General features: G+C 38.9%; 2 protein-coding genes across 9 annotated transcripts in view; one reads left to right on the plus strand and one right to left on the minus strand.

Annotated features, from left to right (window-relative positions):
• The window catches only part of FAM210A (family with sequence similarity 210 member A), a 29,219-nt gene extending 12,484 nt beyond the window's left edge, over positions 1–16,735 (minus strand). The window contains exons 1-3 of one of the 6 annotated variants that reach the window (XM_058692821.1): positions 16,471–16,661; positions 14,254–14,413; positions 12,492–12,567 (exon numbers count right to left, since the gene is read on the minus strand). The gene's annotated coding sequence lies outside the window, so the exon portion shown is untranslated. The other 5 variants (XM_058692822.1, XM_058692820.1, XM_058692823.1 and 2 more) reach the window with 5 other exon arrangements.
• Positions 16,736–16,788: 53 nt separating this feature from the next.
• RNMT (RNA guanine-7 methyltransferase) overlaps positions 16,789–20,994 on the plus strand; it is a 46,627-nt gene continuing 42,421 nt past the window's right edge. Inside the window, exons 1-2 of one of the 3 annotated variants that reach the window (XM_058692816.1) lie at positions 16,789–16,884; positions 19,458–19,912. In XM_058692816.1, coding sequence (XP_058548799.1) covers positions 19,496–19,912 — 417 coding nt within the window. In that variant the 5' untranslated portion in view covers positions 16,789–16,884; positions 19,458–19,495. Of the gene's footprint in view, positions 16,885–16,924; positions 17,479–19,457; positions 19,913–20,994 lie in introns of those variants that run through there. The other 2 variants (XM_058692818.1, XM_058692817.1) reach the window with 2 other exon arrangements.

Genomic DNA, 20,994 nt, shown 5'->3' on the forward strand with positions numbered 1-20,994 from the left:
TTTCTACAAAGAAGCTGTGTAGTATAATGGAAAAATCATAAGATCTAGAAACAAAAATCTGGGCCCTCATGTTGTGGGGACATAATTCTATACAATCGCCTTTGACATTTTAAGTCTAAATTCACTAGTAAAATGAGGATTACTTCACAGGGTTGTTATAGAAATTACATGAAATTTCTGATGTAAAACTGCTTTTGTAAGTGAACAAGCATCATGTAAGTTATTACAACTGTTAAGGTCTGATAAATAGTTGATACAAGTACCATCTATTCTATAATCCCTTTGGACTAAATTAATTGCTTTCGCCGGTGAGGAGACAGTTTCCAGATATCTAAAACTTTTTGTCAGAAAGACAGTATAATGTAATTTTAGAAGAATATAGACTTTGGAATACGATAGACACAACTGAGTTAACAGTGTTATTATTTTGAGCAAATTACTTAGCTTCTCTAGACATAGGTTCTCCCACTGGTTAAACAGAATTACAATATGCATTACTATATAGCAAATTAGTTCCCTTCCCTTAATATCAGGGAGTGTCACCTGACCACTAATCTCCACCCTGACCCCACACCAGCAATCTTACTACTTCTACTACATTGTGAATAACTGATCTTATTTTTTAAACTGTACACTAAATAAGTCAACAGTATTTGAGTTAGCACTCCAATAAATACAGATACTCCATTTCACATGAGTATCTGTTATCTGGGGTACAAAGCTGTCTATCATTATATAAAAATATCCACTAATGAATTGTCCCCATATAATCTCCTGACTCATCCCTAATTAAAAATTAACATCAGCTTCTATTAGGCTCTCGCTGATAATCCAACAACACAATGTAAATAAATTATGAAATGAAACTGCATTATCTGAAAATAGGCTCCCAGGAAACCTTTAAAGGGGATACTGAAGATTACTGCAATGAAAAGCAAAGTCAATGACAAGTAACAATCTGAAGAATCAGACCAGTTAACAACAAAAAACTACAGGGATGAAAATAGGTGCTTCAAATAATGACTTAAATATTAAATGACTAAGAAAGACCATAGAGAAAAATGATTAAGTCCTTAATTACTTTTATGAAATTGACTTGTTATTTGTTGTGAAAGTCAAGCATTAAGTAAAGGATGTTTTATTGTGCTTTCTTACAGTCCATGTCCTAAGTTGTTTTGTTTTCTATAAATCTATGCTATGCCTATTCCAAAGGTGAAAAGCATCAACTGATCATTTAGTCTAAGAATTAGCTCAGGTGGAATTATAACCTAAAATTTGTCAAATATATATATGGCTTCATTTTTCACACACAAAAAAATTCCTTTTGAATATTTTACTATGTTTTTTTGGTCTTTATTTTTGTTGGATTTGAGGATTTTCTCCAGCACCATTATCTTTGAATTATTCCTGTCTGTGGCTTTAGTGGTGTTTTCTGAACTCAAAGACTTTCTGTTTTGCTTTTAAATCTACTTCCTTTACAAGGCTGTTTTCCAGGAGTTCAAGTTCCCAGACTAACTTTCAGATAATCAGATTATTGTGTGTTTGTGAATAAAAGAAAAAAAAGATTAAAAAAAATTTTTTATAAAGTAGTTTTATTTTGTAAGTTTTATTTTATTTTATTTGAGAGAGACAGAGACAGAGTGGAGGAAGGGCAGAGAATCTCAAGCAGGCTCCATGCTGCCAGCACAGAGCCCAGTGCAGGGCTTGAACTCACGAAACCATGAGATCATGACCTGAGCCGAAACCAAGAGCCAGATGCTTAACCGACTGAGCCACTCAGGTACCCCTAAATTTTTTTTAGTGTTTATTTATTTTTGAAAGAGAGAGAGAGAGAGAGAGAGAGAGAGAGAGAGGCACGAGTGGGGGAGGAGGAGCAGAGAGAGAGGGAGACACAGAATTCGACAGGCTCCAGGCTCTGGGCTGATGGCATGGGCTGTCAGCACAGAGCCCAACGCAGGACTGGACCTACAAACTGCAAGATCATGACCTGAGACAAACTCAATGCTTAACCGACTGAGCCACCCAGGAGCCCCAAAGAAAAAAAAGATTTTTAAAAAGCCTCTTTCCAAGCTTCCAGTTTGTACCCTTTTCCCTGGTTTCCCCAACTACTCCCTCCTAAAGAAAATATTTTTTTCCCATCCCACTTTTTATTGCCCATTAAAAAAAACCACACATCTTTATTGAGATACAATTCTCATGCTCATTTAAGGTGTAGAATTCAAGAAATTTTAGTATATTCACAATTGTGAAACCATCCTCACAATCTCAGTTTAGAACATTTTCATCACCCCAAAAAGAAACCCCATACCCACGAACAGTCACTCACCATTTCCTCCCCATCCCAGCCCCTGCAACTATTAATCTATTTTCTCTCTATATTTGTGTATTCTGGAAATTTCATATAAATGGAATTATATTATGTGGTCTCTTGTGACTGGCTTCTTTCACTTAGCATCACATTTTTAAGAGTCACCCCTGTATTATTTGTTCCCTTAGAAGCCAACCTTTGGGCTAGTGGTTTCTAAAACTGGCTACATATTAGAATCATGGCAGGGTGGGGATACTGAAGGAAAGGAGAGATAATCTGAAAAAACCAGATTCCTGGTCTCCATCTAGACCTAACAAATCAGAATCTCCTACTGCCAGGTCACACCTGACAGTATGAATTTGGGGATCATTTCTCTAGGCCCAGCAAATGGCTTCAGTGACAGAGGCAACATGGTGGCAAAGGTATCATCCATTATTGTTGCCGTCATCATCATCATCATCATCATCATCATCATCATCATCATCATCAAGATATTTTTGAGCCCCTAATATGTGGTAGGAGTTTTATAAACACTTTACATGTATTAACTCAGATTATCCTCATAACAATCCTATGAAGGAGGGACTATTGTCATCTTTTCATATTTGAGGACACTAAAGCACAGAGGAAATATCATTCAACTGGTGAGTGGAGGAGCTGGGATTCAAACTTAGTCACTAAGCTATATGGCCACTTCCAGAAGAAAGAAACAGTGCCAATTTTCAGTAAACTAAGACATGTAAGACACATGATAAAAGTGCCCTAAGGAAATATAGGGCCCAAGAAATTAACCTTTTTTAAAAAGTTTACTTATTTTTGAGAGAGAGCAGGGGAGGGGCAGAGAGACAAGGGAAGAGGGAGAGAATCCCAAGTAGGGTCCTCACTGCCAGTGCAGAGCCCAAAGTGGGGCTCAAAACCACAAACTGCAAGACTAGGATCTGAACCTAAATCAAGAGTCAGACACCTAACTGACTAGGCCACCCAGGTGCCCCCCAAGAAGTTAACTTTTACCTTAAAATTAACTTTTAAATTAAAAACAAAAATTAAAATTAATTTAAATTAAATGGCAACATATGGGTAATAGCTACCATATTTGACAGTACAGCTCTATACTTCCAAAGTGATCACAATACTGACGACATACACAGTAAGACTCATTAGATTTCAAGGAACAAACCTACTTCAGATGAATGCAAGTAAAAGTAGAGGGCAAGTACAGACTGAGTAGTATCATACATATCCTGGAATGAACAGGCTTCAGGAACAATAAAACCAAAGCAAGGTAGGAGTTATCTTGTCTCACAGCAAGCACCTGTGTATAATGGCCTCAGCCCACTGGCAGTTTCCATTTCTGGATTTTATTAGTCTGTTCATCTTTTCAATTAAAGATAAAAGTTTTTGGTTATCGGTCAATGATGGAAGTGCTACTCCTCATAAACACTACTCAGATCAAATCAGTTATATCTGGACAAGTGGATGAGTGGCCTGAAGAAGCTGTGAACTAACAGGACTCTATTTCAGATACAAATGCAGAACCTGGAGTGATGAACAACTTAAATTTGAATTTCTTCCAATGAAATACAGTAATTTCAGTAATATATTTTTTAAATCATGAGACTTAGCATATAACAAAAGCTGCCTGTTATTTCCTACCCCTAGATATGAAATTCTCATATCTATAGATGAGAAAGTGTTCTAAACTGCTTATGCTTCAGTTATAGAAATAAATGATGAAATGTATTACAGGACCCAAGAAAAGTGACATGATTACACTGCTTGTTATGACTATCCTTTTCCACTTTAGAATTATGTCATAAAAGCTGTTAACACTACAAGTGAATGGCATATGATTACTGGTGCCTAATTCTCAGTATACAATCCTACCCTGTATGGTAGGGATACTGATTCTGTCATGACTTAATTTTCGTGAGCAAGCAGTAGAGTTTAACAACTGAGAGTATCCAAGAGGTCAGACTGCCCAAGTTCACATCCTGAAAACACTATAACTATAAACTATCTACTAATAAACAAGTTAATTAGCCCCCTTGTGCCCTGGTTTCCAATTTGTAACATGGGGTTAATAATAGCACCTTCTTCATAAGGTTACCAGATGAAAATAAATGTAAAAATGTTCAGAAAATGACTAGCATGTAGCAAGTGCTCATAAAATGTTACAAGTTATTATTGTAAGTAAACAAGATAGTCTGTTGCCCTTATTCACAGTGAAAACAGCCTAAGGATCAGTGCCTGAGCTGAACAGGGATTATACAGGATAAACGAAAACAGTTGCCTAGGATGGCTCTGGCACAAAACTTGAAAAACTATATGAAACTGTACTAATCAAACCAATAATATCCAGTCTCTTAGGCATAGGCCCAAGACCAGGCATGAAGCAGCAGTAATATACATGTCTGAAAGTCCAGTCTCTCATGTAGCAATTCTGAGGCAAAGAGAAGATGAAGACATAGTGGTAAAGAGTAAAGGTATAAAGCTTCCAGTTTCAGGATGAATAAATCATGGGAATAAAAGACACAGCATAAGGAATACAGTCAATGATACATTAATAGCGTTGTACGGTGACAGATGGTAGCTACACTTACGGGAGCCTAGCATATAGAATTGTCAAATCACTACCTTGTATACCTGAAACTAATGTGACATTGTATGTCAACCATACTCAAGAAAAAAAGAAAGAAAGAAAGAAAAAGAAAGAAAGAAAGAAAGAAAGAAAGAAAGAAAGAAAGAGAAAGGAGTAAAAGTATAAGGAAGCAGTGGGAACCAAAAAAAGAGAAGCCAAGTTAAAGGAATGATAGAGAAGAAAGAATGGATTGGAACAAATGCCTTTGAGAAAGCACAAATGTTAGAATGCTGTTGAAATTCTAGAGAAGCTATATCCTCAAATTCCAGTTCCATGAGGCAAATGAATTAGTTCATGAGATTCCTTTACTCCCTCTGTATCCTAACCAAACCCACACTGCTTAAGATTATATGAACATGTTTCTGTTCCTCACAACCTGGAACACTAAAACATTCAAACAGCACTAGAAATACAACTGAGTGCAAAAGGAATTAAGTATATTCCATTTTTATATACCAAATAACACGCTAACTAAAAAGACAATTGAAAAAAATTCCAATAGCAAGATTTAGTTTTCTATTGTGTGAATTCAAAAAACTCTTGTCAAACAAAATCTTACTTGGAAGTTCAATAAAAATAAATAAATCAAAGCAAAGTTGCTCAGGTTAAAGCAGGAGTGGGAGGAATAGTCTTCTGGCTTGTTTCAAGTCCTCCAGCCCACAAGGCACTGTCACAGATGCCTTATGCAAACAAAATCACAAAGTAGACAAATCCTCTATAAAGAATGGTTCTACTTTGGGGCACGTGGGTGGCTCAGTCAGTTAGGCATCCAACTTCAGCTCAGGTCATGATCTCATGGTTCACTGGTTCGAGCCCCGTATCGGGCTCTGTGCTGACAGCTGAGCCTGGATCCTGCTTTGGATTCTGTGTGTCTCTCTCTCTGCCCCTCCCCTGCTCACACTCTGTCTCTCTCTCAAAAATAAATAAACATTAAAAAAAATGGTTTACTTCTTCTAACTACCATTTTCCTGCAAGTCACAGCACAGCACTAATTCCTTCTGAAGTCCCTGAACCCCACAAACTACACAGAAAATTGCACTGAAAATGTAGATACTGGAATCTTCTTTTTCTCTGTGGACTTTAAGTTCCTGGAGACTGAGGAGTTTGTCTTGATTCCCAGTAGTGACAGGGACTAGTGCAAAACCTGGCATCCAGTGGGTGTTCAACTAATTCAATTCCATGAATGTCAACAATCTGTCAGTTTTTAAAAGACTCGATTTATCTCTAATAAATGACTTCTAAATTCAGTGTAGCATCTTCAATTTGGACAGTTTTGAGCAGTTAATAACTATAATATGTTAAGAGCTTGAATGGGAAAAGTAAACAACATACAATGTAAGCAAAGTGGAAATTCAAAGCATCAAAAGGAAATGTTACAAAACAAATACACTGTAACAGAAATGAAGAATGCCTTTAATGAATTCCTGGTGGATTTATAATCCACATACCCAAGGAAAGAATCAGTGAACCTGAAGGGATGTCAATAGAAACTTGCTAAACTGAAATGCAAAGAGGAAAAAAAAAAAAAAAATGCACCCTTTTCCCCATACCAAGACACATACAAAAATACCAGAACAAAACATCCAAGCATATGGGACAACTTCAGAAGTTGTAACATACACATGGTAGGAATGCCAGAAGAACAAAGAAAGAAGTAAAAGAAATATCTGAAGTAATAATACATGAGAATTGTCCAAAATTACTAACAAACACCAAACCACAGGTCCAGGAAGCTCTGAGAATCAAGTAGGATAAATATCTAAAATCCCTATCTGGGCATATCATATTCCAGTTGCAGAAAATCAAAGACAAAGAGAAAATCTTGAAAGAATCAGGGGTGGGGGGTGGACCTTACCTAGAGGGGAGCAGGAATAAAGTTAGAGCCAACGTCTCATCAGAAACCAGGCACAAAAGAAAGTGAATATTTAAAGTGCATTCAGAAAAATTATCAAAGTAGAATTCTGTATGCAGCAAAATTATCCATCAAAATGGAAAAGAAATAAATTATTTTATCAAATAAAAAAAAAACGGAGGGAATTCATCGCCAATACACTTGACCTTCAAAAAGGAAACAACATGGAAATTTGGATCTACATAAAAAAAAGAAAGATTGACAGAGAAGGAATCAACAAAGGCAAAATCTTTTTTATTATTAATTGATGTAGAAGATAACTGTTTAAAGTCATACTAGTAATACGTTAGGTGATTAATAGCACATAAGTGAAATGAAAGATAGCGTTGTCACAAGGAATTGAGAATACCCTATGATAACACTCCACAGTAAGGCACATGTAACTACACATGAAGTATTATAGTATCATTTGAATATGGACTTAGATGAGATAAAAATGTATTATGAACTCTAGAGGAAGAAAAATACTATGTGATCTCACTTATGTGTAGAATCTTAAAAGAAAAAAGAAGAAATCTGAACTCATATAGAGAACAAATTAGTGGTTGCCAGAGCCTGGGAAGGAAGACATATATGGCAATGGATGTTAAACAGACTTACTGTGGTGTTCATTTTGCAATATATACAAATATTGAGTCATTAAGTTGTACAACTGAAATTAATATCTTATATGCCAATTGTATGCCAATTAAAAAATAGATGTTCAACATCATTTGTCACTAGGAAGTTGCAAATTAAAACAGTAATGAGATACTACTACACACCTATTAGAATAACTAGTATTCAAAACACTAACAAACACCAAATGTTTGTGAGAATGTGGAGGGAATGTGCTGGTGGGAATGCAAAATGGCATAGGCAATTTGGAAAACAGTTTGGCAGCTTCAAAGAAAGCTAAACATAGGCTTACTGTATGATCCAGCAATAGCACTCCTAGGTACTTACCCAAATAAGTTGAGAAGTTATGTCTACAGAAAAACCTCCCACACAAACATTAATAGCAGCTTTATCAGTAATTGCCCCAAACTGGAAACAACCAAGAAGTCTTTGATTAGGTGAATGGATAAGCATGCTGAGTACCTCGAAACAACAGACTAGTATTTACTGATAAAAAGAAATGAGCTATGAAGCTGTGAAGCCATTAAACGACACGGAGGAATCATGTTGCCTAGTGAAAGAAGTCAGTCTGAAAGGCTATATACTATATGATTCCAACTCTAACACATTCTGGAAAAGACAAAACTACAGAGACAGTAAGAACAGCAGTGGTTTCAGGGGCGCCTGGGTGGCTCAGTTGGTTGAGTCCGACTCTTGGTTTCGGCTCAGGTCGAAACCCGTGTTTCGGTGCTGACAGCACAGAGCTTGCTTGGGATTCTCTCTCTCCCTCTCTCTGCCCCTCCCCCAATCACTCTCTCTGTCTCTCTCTCAAAAATAAATAAATAAAACTTAAAAGAAAATTAAACAAAAAAAGAACAGCAGTGGTTTCAGAGGCTGCACAGTGAGAGAGGAAAAAGATAATTAGGTGGAGCACAGGGCCCTTTTAGGCAGCAAAATATTCTATATGATCCCGTAGTGGTGGATAAATGTCATTATACATTTGTCAAAACTTACATTAATAATTGTACAAGACAAAGAATGAACCCTAACGCAAACTGTGGACTTCAGTTAGTACTTCAATTCTAACAAATGTGCCACACTACTACAAGATATAGGGGAAACTGTGGGGGTAGGGTTAGATAATATGGGAATTCTCTGTTATTATCTGTGTTCCATGTTTCTATAAACCTAAACTTCTCTAAAAAATAAAACCCATTAACTTTTTTTTTTTTAAAGTACACTATGTGGCCTTGCCAGATACAACTCATATTTAGTACAGCTTTAACCTGAAGAATAGGTATGAGGAAGGGATCAATTGTAGAACTCATCAAGCTGAAACATAACAAAAGGGATAGGAAAAGAATTGCCTCTAGTTATACAAACCCTCTCAATTACTATCAAACAGGAGGACACTCAAATTTGCTTCTTTCAATAGATTAATATTCTAATTTGTTCATTTCAATCTCTTGTCTTAATCACACCTTGACTGATGCTTAGAAAAAGTAAAAGCATGCAAGTTTATTTGTAGTATTTTCTGGGCTGTTACTCTCCTCCTCCTTAATGCATTTGATGCCTTCAATTTAATTTATATTATAAAATCCACCTCCTTCAACCTATTCTGCTTTTGAGCTTTCTAATACAAGAACTGAGCGACATATACAAGCTGTGGTAATGATGGAGCCATTGTTAAATTCTTAACCTTCAAGAAAAGTTAAATCATGCTGCCTAGTGAATTCCTAAAGAATTTCATTAATAATTGATTTCCAGAGCAGTCTTAAATGTGAAATGTATCATTTGTATAGAAAATCAGTGATTTTTCCAAAATTACCATGTAAATATATTCATTTACATAAAATGTTTATATCTTTATGTCTTTACAGAGGGTCTAAATTTCACAAGGCAAACCATGGTGATCTGTAATCCTAACATTGGTCCAGAATCCACATGGTTCCACTTCTACTCCCTTCTTTTCTGGGCTGGCAGGTGTTATCCCATTGCAATGGGAAAAAAGTAGGCTTTGCAATCAGAAAGATCTGAGTTCCAACTTTTCTGGCATTACTTTACTTAATTTTTTTCCTTATCCCTAAAATGGGGTTAATTACACTTTTATCATATGGTATTTATGACAATGAAATGAGATACAGTGTTAAGCATCTAGCATTTAGCATGCTGTAACAATAATTAGTTCTAGTTTTCCTTCTTTACCTTCTCATCTGTCAACCCAGCCAAATCAAGTTTGTATTCTTCCTTCATCTAAACTTTTACCATTACTCCATTTGGATGACCCATGCAAAATCCCAACTTCTTTAGCAATGCATTCCACCTTGAAATTATCTGATATTGCCCCACAACTGAAATCCTGAAACTACACTATCCCACTCTCTGCAGCCTCTACTTTGAGCCTTCACTCCCTTACCTTCTGGATTCTAGTTCCAAGGCCTTACCCCACCCTACCTCCTTTTTTCTTTCAAATGTAACAGCTCCTCCAGGTTTCACTCAGAAGTCTTTATCCAGCTTCAATTCTATAGTGCATTACTTGAATTACTACTCTGTCAATCTGTAATACCAGCCCACAAAATCTAATCTGGAACTAGTCCAACTATCTGTTCTTCCTACAACTACATTTCAATAGCTGAGCACTAACATAAATCACACAACTGAGTAGATTAGTACCAGCATACACTGAGGGTAAATTACCTGATCTCAGAGAAAGGCTCTGAATGTTATGTGACAATCCACAATGGTTCCTGATCCAATCAGCTTCCCTTTCCCTTTCCTCTCAGTGACCATTCCACACCTTTCCCAATTTCTTCAAGCCTCTTATACTTTATTTTCAGCCTCATAACATAGAAAAGATACAATCATCTCTCCTATTAAATTAAAATTCTACAATTTCTCTTACAATAAGGGCATAAGTACTTTTGCCTCACATAATCTCCTTCCTTTCCCTCTCTGAATGCATCACCCACTCTGTCTTCTCACCCTGCTCCAGCCACGATGGCCACCCTTACAGCTCTTCCAAAAAGTTAAAGAGTATTGTAGGAATTTTGCATTAGCTGTTCTTTCTGCTTGGAATAGTCTTTCTCCAGATGTCTGCATGGCTAATTCCTTCACTTCCTACAAGTCATTCTTTCTTTTTTTAACGTTTACTTATTTTTGAGAGACAAAACCTGCTTGCACACAAGCAGGGAGGGGCAAAGGGGGAGAGAGAGAGAGAGAGAGAGAGAGAGAGAGAGAGAGAATCCCAAGCAGGATCCACACTGTCAGTGCAGAGCCAGGTGCTTAAATTCACAAACTGTGAGATGATGACCTGAGTCAGATGCTTAAACAACTGGGCCACCCAGGCGCGCCAGTACAAGACTCTCTTCAAATGGTATCCACTTAATGAAGTCTAACCATCCTATTTAAAATTGCAACACCACTTCCAATCTTCCCCTCCTTCCCAACGTCCCAATCTTCCTTATCTTGCTGTTTCTTTTCTCACAGCACTTACCTTCTAACATCCTATATAATTTACTTATTTATTGTATTTACTACCTAATGGTCCCACAATAAAGACAAAACTATCCCACCTTCCCTTTAAAAACAAGCCAAAGTTATTAGGAATGAATTTTCTCAACTTCAGCCTTGCCCCTTTTAAAGTTAACTACATCAACACCCAACTCAGAATCCATTAACTTCCTCAGAAAAGGAACTATCTCAGCTCTCCACCATGTTCCAAATCTAACCTCTTCCTGTCTTTTCCAGGACTCCACTCAACCACATTTTCTTTATATTTTTTTACTGCTATTCTCCTTCCTATGTACTTCAACCGCCCTCTCCTCTGGCTTCTTTCCTTCAACATATAGATATGCCATTAAGAAAATAGGTCTCTTGGGGCGCCTGGGTGGCGCAGTCGGTTAAGCGTCCGACTTCAGCCAGGTCACGATCTCGCGGTCCGTGAGTTTGAGCCCCGCGTCAGGCTCTGGGCTGATGGCTCGGAGCCTGGAGCCTGTTTCCGATTCTGTGTCTCCTTCTCTCTCTGCCCCTCCCCCGTTCATGCTCTGTCTCTCTCTGTCCCAAAAATAAATGAAAAACGTTGAAAAAAAAAATTTAAAAAAAAAAGAAAATAGGTCTCTCAGGGCACCTGGGTGGCTCAGTCAGTTGAGCGTCCGACTTCGGCTCACGTCATGATCTCACGGTGAGTTCGAGCCCCACGTCCGGCTCTGTGCTGACAGCTCGGAGCCTGGAGCCTGGAGCCTGCTTTGGATTCTGGTCTCCCTCTCTCTCTGCCCCTCCCCTGTTCGCACGTGCGTTCTCGCTCTCTCTCAAAAATAAACATTAAAAAAAATTTAAAAGAAAGAAAATAGGTCTCTCTGTAATATCTGCCCAATTTCCAATTATCCTCACTGTATTTAAGGATCCCTAGTTCATTGGCAGCAGTTTCTGCTAGAACTCTTGACCCACAGAGAAGAGCAATCCCATAGTTCTTCATGGATGCTGGGGTTCTCCTCACCAATTTATTTCTCACTTTCATGGTGAAAGGTATCTCCTCTAGACCCTCCCAGAGCGGGTGAGTTGTTCTTACATGATTAAGACACCTTACCATTCCAATCTCCCTAGGTCTCTGGATCCATTTCTCTGTAATATAGCAAGGCAGGTCTGGTATTTTAACTTCATTTGGGGGGGGAGGGGGTCACCTTTGTCCATGCTTCAGCCAACCAACCAAACCCCTAAGGCTACAACAGTGAATCCAGAATCTTTGCTTAGTGGTCCCTATTATCAATAAATTTGGCCTTGTCCAACTTTATGTTCCTTCCACCATTATCCCCCACCTTTAATATCCATTCCCACAAAAAATCCCCCAGATTTCTACATGTATAAGTCAAAATAAATCATGTGGTTTTTAGAGTGCAGTACACCTCGTTCTGGAACACACTTTGTAGCTTCCCCTTGAGGGCCTGCGGGGACTTGGGAGTCTACTTATAGGTCTAGAAACAAAGAAGGGTGGTAGGGGTAGTTCCTGAGGAGAATCAGTTGTCTTGCAAGGCAATTACCTCAGGGAAGGTACCATTACAGGGACTTCCCACAAAGCAAGGTTAAATTCTTCAAAGAGGAGTGGAAGGACTGCTTCTACGGGCAAAGACAATGGATTAAAATTTAGGCGTTCAGTACCCCATTCCAAATTTAAGGATTACATTCCTTCTCAATCAATGCCCTCATTTTAATAGCAGATACTCTGCTATACATTGTAATTCAGCCACTTTGCAGGATGAGACTTTGGGTTTGGTTTTCAGCAATCTCAGCTCTGCAATTACAGGAGATAAGTTTCTTTAAGGCAGATATAAAAAAATTTCAGGTTATTTATGTAGAGTTTGAGCTGAGAATCTGAAGACCTGAGTTCATCCTTTTCTTTTCCCTTTCCCCAGCACAGTTAGTAGCCAGCAGTCAGCAACCAGTCTCATTATACTTGTTAATTTGACAAAAATGTTTTAAGTCATCAAATATGTGATCATCCCATCCTTATCTTGTATAAATACTTGCAAAGGATGGTGATGTTCTGGGTTTTGCATATTTCTGTTGTCACATCACACTATGGGCTATCAGTGACCTTTTCACTTATTAGTGCCTTTAAATCTAATTAGATTAGAAAGGTAATTCCAGGAACATCATAACCAATTCAGAAAACTCATCTTCAAGAATCTGCTTCTCTAGAACCACTCTCAGCACCAAAATTTGAATCAGGCAAGTTTCTCCAGAGATACAGAACCAAGAGAAAAAATTTATACATACATCTCTAGCTATCTATCTGTAGATTTATCTGTATTTAGATAGACATTTCTATTAGAAATCTATTATTATTTATCTAAATACATAAATATTTATTTTAAGATTGGCTCACAAAATTGTGGGGGCTAGCAACTCTAAAATGTGTTGGGTAGATCGGCAGGTTGGAAATTGGCAGAAATCAATGCTGTAGTCTTGAGGAAGAATTTTTTCTTCTTGAGACACTTCAGTTTAAAATTCAGGTCTTCGGGGCGCCTCGGTGGCTCAGTCGGTTAAGTGTCCGACTTCAGCTCAGGTCATGATCTCATGGTTTGTGGGTTCAGGCACCGCGTCAGGCTCTGTGCTGATAGCTTAGAGCCTGCAGCCTGCTTCAGATTCTGTGTCTCCCTCTCTCTCTGCCCCTCCCCCACTCATTTTCCCTCTCTCTCTCGCTCTCTTTCTTCTCTCAAAAATAAATAAACGTTAAAAAAAAAAGTCAGGTCTTCAATTGATTGGATGAGGCCCATCCACATTATTGAGGGTAATCTCCTTTAAAGTAAATTGATTGCAGATGTTAACCAGATCTTTAAAATGCCATCATAATAACACACAGATTAGTGCTTGATTAAATAACTAGGTGGTATAGCCTAGTTGACATAAAAAATTAACATCACACATAATAAACTTACATTTTTCAACCAAATCTTACTTTCAACTATACCAAAAATCTTTTGAACAAGAATATCTTATGTGCTCCAAAAATGCAGTAAAATTTCAACAGGAACACTTTGGCAAGTGTACTGGAGGAACAGTCCTTCCTCCAAGACTGGAGAAACAAAACTTCCATAAACAATTCTCTCCCACCTCAAAGAATACCATCATCTTTAGGAAGCTATAAGATTGTATCAACATTTACAATTTTTTTATGTTTCAAAAATGTGATCTTCAACTACACAACAGAAATCACACTTTAAAATTATACTTCTGAGAGCTGTCATTTTGGAAACTAATGACTTAAAAAGAGGGATGGTATCTACTGAATCTGTTGCTTACCTTTACTTTGACCAAAAAACTTGCAAGTTACTAGTCCGTTTCCTTTCACTGACAAAAGTATAATCCAAACCAGGAAGCAGGCTGGATGACTAATGAGCCAAATAATCAAAACAGTGCATAAAGAAATCTTATAAATGAATTGAAATAAATCTTGTATGTCCTTTAAAAAAAAAAGGATTTTTACAAAACTTTTCTTGGTAATTCACTCATTCAATCATCACCCAAGTATGCCAGGCACTGTTCAAGGCACTTAGGTTAAATCACTGAACAAAATGATGATCCTTGCCTTGTTGGGAGCTCACATTTTAGCAAGTAATGTCTTTATCGAGTTATTTTCTCTCTGAATATAATAACCCAAGCACTGGGAACAATCAAGAAATTTTCTGAAAATCCATTATGTGCCAGCCAACTTCTAGTTCTGAGCCTGGCCTTCTAGCAGGCAGGGTTTCATTGTTAGCACAGCTTCTGGTCTCTGGAACCAGCTTGCCTGGGTCCAAATCCTAGTTTATTACTTCCTAGCTTCATGACCTTGGCCAAGTTACTTAACCCTCATCTATAAATAAATAAATAAATAAATAAATCACAGCAACTACCCCACTGGATTATGTAAGAATTAAATGAGTTCAAATATGTAAGGCACTTACTCTGGCACACAGAAAATACCAAAATATTTGCTATTATTAATTCAAATTTCAGAAAATCAGACATTACTCAGGCAATAATGGGGGAAAATAACAACAATAGTAACTTTTAAAACATTTTTGTCTGGGCCATTCACTCCTTCCACTACAACTACATTCAAGCGTTCTTCCTCTATTCTCAATTTACTGACTTTCAGTTAAGTTTTATAAAATTTACAAAATGTGATCTCTATATATCTCATGCATGACATCAATTCATGGTGGAGTTTGCATGCACACATATTTAAGAGGTTTTTAATCTAATGAAAAAATTTCTTAAAAAGTCAAAATTAGATTCATTTTCCCTAAAATTACAACAGCAATTATCTCAAGAAATTTTAGCATCAGAACCAGTAAATATGGCCATATGATCGCCTAGTTTTAATGCATGGATATGTACATAGTACATTCAATCCCTAGGACCTATACCTTTGCAGTTCTCAACATTCAGGAACTGAAGTTAATTCTCAAAACAGCTCACTCCATACAATTAAAAACACAAGCACAGTCATCTGAAATTGAAGGCTCATTCTCATTTGTTAAAAATAGGCCTCATTCTTGGTCCAAAGTTTATAGAGGGTCAACAACCTCAAAAAAGGTTAATGCCCACAATTTAGAAGTGACTGGATTGGAAAGTACATGCTGCAAATGTTGCCACCCCCAATGCAAAGTCTCAATGTAACTACCTACTGACAAGGCAGGCCAGTAAAATACGTTTTCAAAGTTGCTTTTAAAGGGATCAATTTTGGTAAAGAATTCAAGATGAACTGTAAATCTAATCACGTTTTTATACCCGTAAAATGGGGGTGCTGAGGCACAACAACTAAAATGTGCACGCCATCAGTAACTTTAGTTCACAGATACAGTTTTGACCCTAAGTCCCTGGTTGAAAGACCTGAACTATGGAAATCCCAAGTTTCAGTACAGTGGGTGCCATGGGCTCTCCAGTGGAAGCGTGAGGGGATGGCCAAAGTGAGTTTTCTCCCCCAACTATCCCATACCAAAGTCCAACCAACACAGAATAATACCACAATGTTTCTCAAGAATAGGGATGGGCTGCCCCCACTCCAGAATCTGACAGATGAGAATGGCCTCCTCAGCGGGAGGTATGGCAGGTCTTCCCAAATACAGCGGTAGGGAACGACCTACCAGTCCCTAAGACGTTGCTCATTTTTAAAGTAACTCCAAGAGCGGCGGCTCCCAGGCCCCTCCCTCAGCCGTCTTCTGACGAAGGGAAGAACAGAGGGCAAAGGGTTAACAAAGCACAAAGCTGAAAAACTATCCCCAAACCGGATTTGCAGAGCCAGGGGCCTTACAGAGAAGGGCGGGGGTGATCTCTTTCGGCCGCCAGGGCTTGTGGGCAGGATAGTGTGCAGGACCCCGGCCCTGCAGGCGGTTTCCCGGCACGGCCCGAGGAGCGGTGGTCGCCGGGCTGGTGTTGGGGTCACGCCCCAGGTATTTTCCCTAACATGCACCGAATTGAAGGTGCCCTCTCGACCCCTCCCGCAGTTCCTTTCAGGTCTTGGGCCCGGGCTACCTCTTAGGACGTTGAGGCCACCGCGTTTCCCGCCGCACAGGCCGAAAGACAGCTCCTCTGACGCCACGGAGGTGTCACTCAGGAGAGTGACCTGACCAAACGTGGGTCAAGATGCCGGAACCCACCCGGGTCAGGCAGACTCTCGCCGCTCCCGCCCCGCCGCGCCCCCCCGGGGCCCGCCAGCCGCGCCCACTAACAACGTGCTCGCCACTGCCCGAGCCGCTCCGCGCGTCCCACAGCTGACCCCCGCGCGCTGCACGACGGGACTCGTAGTTCCGGCGCAAAGGTCGTACGACGCTCCACTCTCCGCGGAGAGCGACGTCACGTGATCCGTCCACTCCCCGGAAATGGCGTAGCAACAACGCGTGGCGCCGACGGTCGCTTCCGCAAACAGAATCGTGGATGGATGTGTAGGTGAGTGTGGCGGCTGGGACGTTGGCTCTTCTTTGAGTTTAGGCCCTCTGCTGCCTTCGCTATTGAAGGAGGACTCCAACTCTTGACACGCGCTCGCTTCGCGTTAGCCCTGTTCTTTCAGTACCAGTAGCGAGGGATTTATTGTGCACTCAGCCAGGAGCTAAGTGGGCAGTACTTGTAGGAGTTGGCGGGCTCTGTTGCTTCTCCAGACCGAGCGAGCCGGGATCTGGAGAAGCCAGAATTGGAGCCTCAGGCCGCACCGCAGTGGTGCCGAGAAGGCGGGTTGGGGAGGGGTTGTCAGATCCTAAGAAGCGTCTGTAATGAGCGGCGGTTTGGAAATATGGACCCGAGGTTTAGTAAGAGCTAGGCCGCGCCAATGACGGAAGAGGGTGAACTTGTCTGAAGATTTCCCTTCTCGCCTCTGTTGCGTCTTCCTAGGCCCCCGAGTTGACCCCCATCTAGCTGGCGGGTCGGGGCGGAACACTTACCTGCTTGAGGTTAAGCCGGGTGGCCCTGGCGCCCTACTTGGTCGTTCTTTGGGAAACTGAAATGACGAAGACATGGCCTGCCTCAGAGGTGTGACTGGAAAGCCAGGTCGAAATGCCTATTTGGATATTTAATAAACTTCCATCTCTATGTCAGTTTACTCAGTACCTTAAGCTCCTTCCTTGAGGATTCTGAGGGGCAGCTTTCTTTAGTTTGGAGTTTATTCATGATTGCACTTTGATGCTCAGTTTCTACTCTTACCCACCTCTGCGGTTCTTTGAAATTTTATGTTGTTTATTCTGACCTATTCGATTTTTTTTTTTTTGACATCCCTTTCGTGGTAATAGAGTTGCCTATAAAATACAATCCACTCTTACTCCTAATACTAATTTTAGGCGCTGATTGCAGCCAGCGATGTTAAATCACATTGGTTTATTGGAATTTAAACCAATTTTTGTTTCCTTAATAGGAAATAAGTGGCAGGGTGGAAAAGATAGGCATTTGATAATTTTGTGGCCAGTATTGCTACATAATGATTTTAAGTGGTTATTCTGAAAATTACATTTCTGGGTGATTTTTTTTTTTCTTTGATTCAGTTCTTCCTAGTTTGGCACGTCTTGGTATTTTGTTACCTACCCCTTGGTTATTGAAAGCTAATATCCCTTGAAACTTTTCCTGGTTTATAGTGACTTGTTTTTACTTATTCCCTTAAGCAACCTCATTTCTTACTCTATTTCTTTACTCAAAAGACCTTTTCCCCCTTCTTCATAATTTTCAGGTTCTGAATTTGCTGAATTTCATGGATTTTTTGACTGTTGCTCTCCCTTATCCATTTGGTTTGAATAATACAGCCTGACATTTTAAAAGTGGTATTTAGGCTGTAAGCTTCTTGAAGACTAACCAAATAGTGCCTTATTGAGATCCTTGTAGTAGGAGTATAGTGAAATTGTCAAATGACTTAATAAATTTCTGTTCCAGGGCGCCTGGGTGGCTCAGTCGTTAAGTGTCTGACTTTGGCTCAGGTCATGATCTCACTGCTCATGGGTTTCAGCCCCGAGTGTGGCTCTGTGCTAACAACTCAGAGCCTGGAGCCTGCTTTAGATTCTGTGTCTCTGTCTCTCTCTGCCCCTCCCCTGGTCACACTCTGTCTCTCTCTCTCTCAAAAATAAATAAACATTAAAAAAACCCTCAAAAAAATATTTCTGTCCTATAGTTCACTTATTTCTGTCCCCCTTCCATTTTACACATAGGTCTGTGAACATTTGAAACGGACTTAATAGTCATTAAGTTGCAGGCTGGGTCATGAAACTTCTTGTCCAAAGCTATTTATACTGTCTTTCCTTTCCAATTCTGACACCGATTATGAAATAAGGATTTCAGAAGTTAACTGTAGGTTCCCAGACTTTTCCTGTTCTTGGTGCCCTTAATATCTCTTGATTATTTTTCTTAGTTAACCATGAAGGATTACTAATGGGATGTATACACCTGTTAGGTACTCTCAAGTTTTGAAGTCAGATTTGACATTGCCAACTTCATTTCCTGATTCACATTGATTTCCTGTGGTACCACCACAACCTCAGCTTCACAAAGTTCTGATGTCATTGAAAGGAATGTAGTGCAGTCTATTCATTTGAAACCTCTATTTGAAGCTGTATTTGTGATATCTTCTAGATGTCAGATATCATGGTTTCCCTTAAAATTTTAAAATACCCTGCTGTACCTGTACAAGTTTGCTATAGTGTCCAGCTCACAATTTGGGAACCAAGGCTATAAAGTAAAGATCAGAGTAGAAATGAAACTAGTGCTTGTATAATACCCCCACTTCATCTGTCAGTTTCAATGGCAGTAATGACTTTTATGGATAAGATTGTATAAAGTGTTTGGGGATTATAGTTAGTACTTGCATATTAGCATATTCAGAGATTCATTTGTAATATATACTAGTTAATATTTTCAATATTCTCTCCATAATGAGATTTTTTAACTCGTAGTTGATAACTGAGATTAAATGGCTAGCTTCTGGTTAAAATTGTTTTAAAGTTTCAGCCTTGATGTTTACAAGTAATATCAAACTTTTGCCATTCCAGTGTTAGTTCATGAAGTTTTACCATCTAAGTAATCAAAAATGGAAAATTCTGTAAAAGCAGAGTGTGAAAAGATCTCTCTTGAAGAGGCAAAAGCATCAACAGATTCGGAAACAGAGTCTTCATTCAGTATTAATGAAAACACAACCACTCCTGGGACTGGGCCCTCTGAAAAGTCTCCTATCTGTGGACACGTAGACACACCAAAAAAGAGAAAAATGGAATTTGAAGATGATATTGTAAAGGAAAGTTCTAGTTGTGGGGAAGACACTCCAACCAAGAAAAGAAAACTTGATGCTGAAATTGTTCCAGAGGAAAAAGGTTCTGGTGATGATGAAGGCATTTCAAGGAAAAGAAGAATGGAAACTGATGATTTTCCAAAAGATGAACCTTCTACTGGAGATGGCACACAGAAAAAGAGAAAAATAGAACTTGAGGATGTTCCTGAAAAGCAAAAAGTATGTTGAATGTGTTTTCTTTTACTCATAATGGAATATGTCACATTGGAATGTGGAGCAGCTGTGAGAGAATACTGTTTTTTACATAATCTTAAACCTTAAGAATATAAGTTTGTAATTATTTTTTATCTATTTGTAATAGATAATGTCTTAAAAGATAGAGTAGGTTTTTAACTCTGTAATTTAGTTGCTTTTATTTAGATGAAACTTCTAATTGAGATAATTTTTGTTATTTAAGAACTCTTATTTGACTAGAAACTTGAAAACCAGTTTTTATAGTTTGCTTTTTCTCAGTGTTTTAAAAAACCAGTTGATACATTTTTTTTCCTTTTTTGTTAGGTATTCATCACTTTCTTGTGTCCTAAATAGTAGAGATTATGACTTAAGATGATAAATTTCAGTATTACACCCAGCTTTACATTCCTTTCTTTAAAAACATTTCTTTTTAATGTTTTTATTTATTTTTGAGATAGAGAGAGACAGAGCATGAGCAGGGGAGGGGGCAGAGAGAGAGGGAGACACAGAATCCGAGCAGGCTCCAGGCTCTGAGCTGTCAGCACAGAGCCCAACGCGGGGCTTGAACCCACGGATTGTGAGATCATGACCTGAGCTGAAGTTGGACGCTCAACCGACTGAGCCACCCAGGCACCCCTACATTCCTTTCTTAATGTGATTCTTTAAATGATATTGTTTCTAACTTCTCATTGGTGTAGTACATGCAATTTTAAGGCTGATATTTAGCATGGATATTCTAGAACAAGGAACAGCAAGTTATTTTCATCTGGGAATACCATATTATGAAGGAATCTGAGGCAGAATCTAGATTTGAATAGAAAGAGTACTTCAGTGAATGAGTAAAAATTCTGCCATCAGTCTTGAAAAGTAAGGTGTCAGATAGGCCAGGCATTTGTCGTTGGTGGAGTGTGAGTTCTTGTTAACAGAGGGGAGCTTGTATTATAACCACAGTTTTCAAACTTTATTAGCAGCAGAACCTTTTTTTCAAGTGGAAATCTTAAACCTGATATGTAAGATAGGTAAAAGATGAAGCACTTTGGTTGAACGGGGAAATGTGGGAATTTGAA

Source organism: Neofelis nebulosa, chromosome 11, assembly GCF_028018385.1.
Source record: "Neofelis nebulosa isolate mNeoNeb1 chromosome 11, mNeoNeb1.pri, whole genome shotgun sequence".
NCBI classification, from domain to species: Eukaryota; Metazoa; Chordata; class Mammalia; order Carnivora; family Felidae; genus Neofelis; species Neofelis nebulosa.